This window comes from Paramacrobiotus metropolitanus, unplaced genomic scaffold, assembly GCF_019649055.1.
Source record: "Paramacrobiotus metropolitanus isolate TYO unplaced genomic scaffold, Prichtersi_v1.0 Parri_scaffold0000008, whole genome shotgun sequence".
Taxonomy (NCBI): domain Eukaryota; kingdom Metazoa; phylum Tardigrada; class Eutardigrada; order Parachela; family Macrobiotidae; genus Paramacrobiotus; species Paramacrobiotus metropolitanus.
The window spans coordinates 221,989-225,152 of record NW_026570228.1 but is presented as its reverse complement, the minus strand read 5'-3'; the positions used below and the strand labels follow the sequence as shown (position 1 = coordinate 225,152).

The 3,164-nt window shown below is 55.9% G+C and overlaps 1 protein-coding gene across 1 annotated transcript; it reads left to right on the top strand.

Annotated features, from left to right (window-relative positions):
- The first annotated feature begins 253 nt into the window (after window positions 1-253).
- LOC129582815 (uncharacterized) lies at window positions 254-1,234 on the top strand. Its single transcript, XM_055474429.1, has one exon. The coding sequence runs from the start codon at window positions 254-256 to the stop codon at window positions 1,232-1,234; it is 981 nt and encodes a 326-aa protein (XP_055330404.1).
- Window positions 1,235-3,164: the final 1,930 nt, after the last annotated feature.

Sequence of the window (3,164 nt, the reverse complement as noted above, 5' to 3'; positions counted from 1 at the left end):
CAACAGTGGGACGAAGAACAAGCAGCAGCGGACTAACGGTTGCGCGATGCTGACACCGGACCCATTAGGATGACGATCCTCAGGCTATGAGAAATAGAACCTTATTAGAGATGCCGAGGACATCGATCGTCGCCGAACTAACCGGATCCAAGATCTCAGCCCATTCGACCCAGAAGCGGTCAGGCTGACAGAACAGCAACAGAGCCCTACCCAACAGTTGGTTCTGCTCAAGGAACTCACTCCGAACAGTACGATGCCTACCGGCCAATCGTTAACTGTTTTGGACTACACCACAAGATGGATCCGAGAATTTATCAAAGATTACTGGAAGGTCCAACGACCTGGCCCGTCAACGACGGCACGCCCCAAGGACTTCGACCCAGTAAATGAATGGCGACCATCACCAGTGTCTGCGCCAGCACTTTTGGCCCTGACATACGAACCGGCCGCCTCAACATCAGTTGGACAGCCAATTCCAGCTGATTTGGCCCAGGCCCTAACGGTGCCTGGTCCAACATCAAGCCAAACTGTGGACACTGCTGGAGCTGCTACACCGAACAGCAGCATAGAAATTCCACCGCAGGACGTCGAAATGGACGTGAGCCTGCCTGATAAAACCTTCGACCTTTCGCCGGAAAAGCCGGTCGAATTGGAGTCGACACCAGTCCAACCGGCTGATGAACCGACAAGTCCAATGGCTGTTGATGCACCAACGGTGTCATCACCGCCCACCCCGAAACCAATCGAAGGCGACACATCTGGTGGCACCCTTGTTGTTCGACCAACGGACAGGAAATCCACAGGAGGAAGGCCAGAACCAGCCGCTCCTGCCACAACAAGCGGTCCACAGTCGCCCAGGTTCAAAAAGAAGAAGAGGACTCCCCCAGAAGCCGAGGAGCCTCCTTCGCAGCGGTCACTCCCACCTTGGAGAGGACCGCGTGAAAACCTGGAACTTAACCGTCCAACTAGGCCCACTCTACCAGCGTGGAGTGGTCTGCCAAAGGACTTAGACGTTCCCGGCCCTCCCAGGCCTGGCCCGTCCATACTCAAACCGAAGAAGGCGGAACCACCGACTTTGACGCTTCGTGGCCTACCGGCCAAGAAGAAGAAGTCGCCGCCGAAGAACTTTCCTGGCAAGGGACACGTGCTTTCCCCACCGGAAGCACCAGCAATTCCGTCAGGAATAACTCAGCCATTGCGGGACGAACCTCCACGAGGCATCGCATTCGATTGACTCAAACGGAGTCATGGGATGACCCGCATAACAGGGCTGTAAGCGAGATCATAGAAGTTGACCTACGCTTAAATCTGACTGAGGAGGACATGCGCCAACGACTACGCGCCGGCGATCCAGCACTAACGGACCGTGAGATTGACCGCATCAGCCGAGGTTGTCAATTGATGGTCAAAGAACGGACAATCCTCATCAGAAAACTGATGGCCATGCGGAGCAAAAGCCAGGCCCTTCGCCAACGCAAGTTGCCTAGCGAAATTATTGAGCACGCCATCTATATACGAGGCCCACATATTAATCCAAGGGCATGGACAGTTGAACCGCGCCCACGACCAGGCCAGCCAGTGGAAGACGAACTTCCACCGGAAGAGGCAGAAAGCGAGGACGAACGTCCTCAACTGCCTGCGGCCTTCTGGGGCGTCTCGTTTAGCGAGGAGTCGGAGAATGAAGAAGATTTAGACGAACATATCCAAAGGGCGTTATATGAGACCAGTCAGGTCCGGCCACCTTCAACGAAGGCCGTCAAAAAGGACTTCTCCTGGACGCGCCACATCAACCCCGGCGCGAATGCCCAGCATGCCGGCCATCGAACCGGCTCCCGCCAGGTTCACACCGAGCCGGCCAGGCAAGTCCCCGACCAAAGAGAGGATGGACACCACACCTCCTCAGCAGCCAACCATGACCATTACTGTGGAACGAATCGCAGCACCTACTGTGTCTGCAGGTTCATCACTGGAGCCAGTAACGGTCACGGTCAGAACTCCTGCACCAGTGGTCACAGAATCGGCCAGAATGACGGTGCAGATAACTCCGGCCGTCTCGGACCAAGAAGTGGAACTTGACACGGCCCTGATGCCCATGAGTGCTCTCACTCCTACCGAGTAGAGACACCTATACATCCATGCAGACCAAAACGAGCGACGGCGATATCGATTTCTGCTAACAAAGAGGCAGGAGGCGAAGGAGCAGAATAACATGGAAGAATATGACATGTTATCCGAGATGCTCGCGCCATTAATTTACCGAACGGTAAAAGATTACCGGACCCGTCGCAATCAAAGGGCCTTTCCCCCACCGGAGCAAGACCCAATGATGACTGAAGCCCTGTTGTCAAGTGCCCCACTGATTGTTGTACCGCCAAAAACGCAGGCACCAGCGGCTTCAGAGCCAATGGATACTTCTCCGTCCGGACCTGTGGCCGTAGAGCCACAGCCAAAACCGGTCCAACAGGAGGAGCCACCGAAGGCCACTTTGTCGGCACAAGAATCGGCAGGCCAAAGCCAGTCCGGAACAGGGCCAACGGCCGCTGCTCCGACAATATTGACGAACATGCCCGCCAGTGTCGACGACATACCTTTTGGCCGTCCAGTAACCTTCCCCGTAACCGGGACATTGGACGCCTTGGCACTTGGCATGGGAGTGATCCACTCAGTTAATTCCCAACGGAATAAGCAGCCGAGAAAAGCCAAAAACCCAGAGAGGGCCAGACCGGCCTCTCGTCCAACTTCTCTTCAACCGAGGGCCAAACTGACCACTCGTCCAAACTCCCCTCAACCGAGTGGAAGCCAGGCGGCCAAACCTCGGCCAACATCTGATCCAGAGGCCGAAAGGAACCGCCAAAAGAAGCAAGCGGCCAAGGACAAGAAAAGTCAAGAGGCCAAAATCGCCTAGCTTGAAAAGCGGCTGTCAGGCGATGAAGATGTCCAAGTCCTATCGGACAGTCCAGACAAACCCGCAGAGCCCGCACTAAATCGCTCACGGCGGGACGAGGAGTATGAACCACGCTTCGGGACAGAACCGCCCTCAGAAGAAGTCATGCTTCCCTCGCCCTGGGACGATGAGGCCGAGCTACCGGATCCTGGACCGGAGGCCACACACATAGAGGTCCCAGCGGATCACTATGTGCGATTAACCGTGGCAGCCGCCAGGG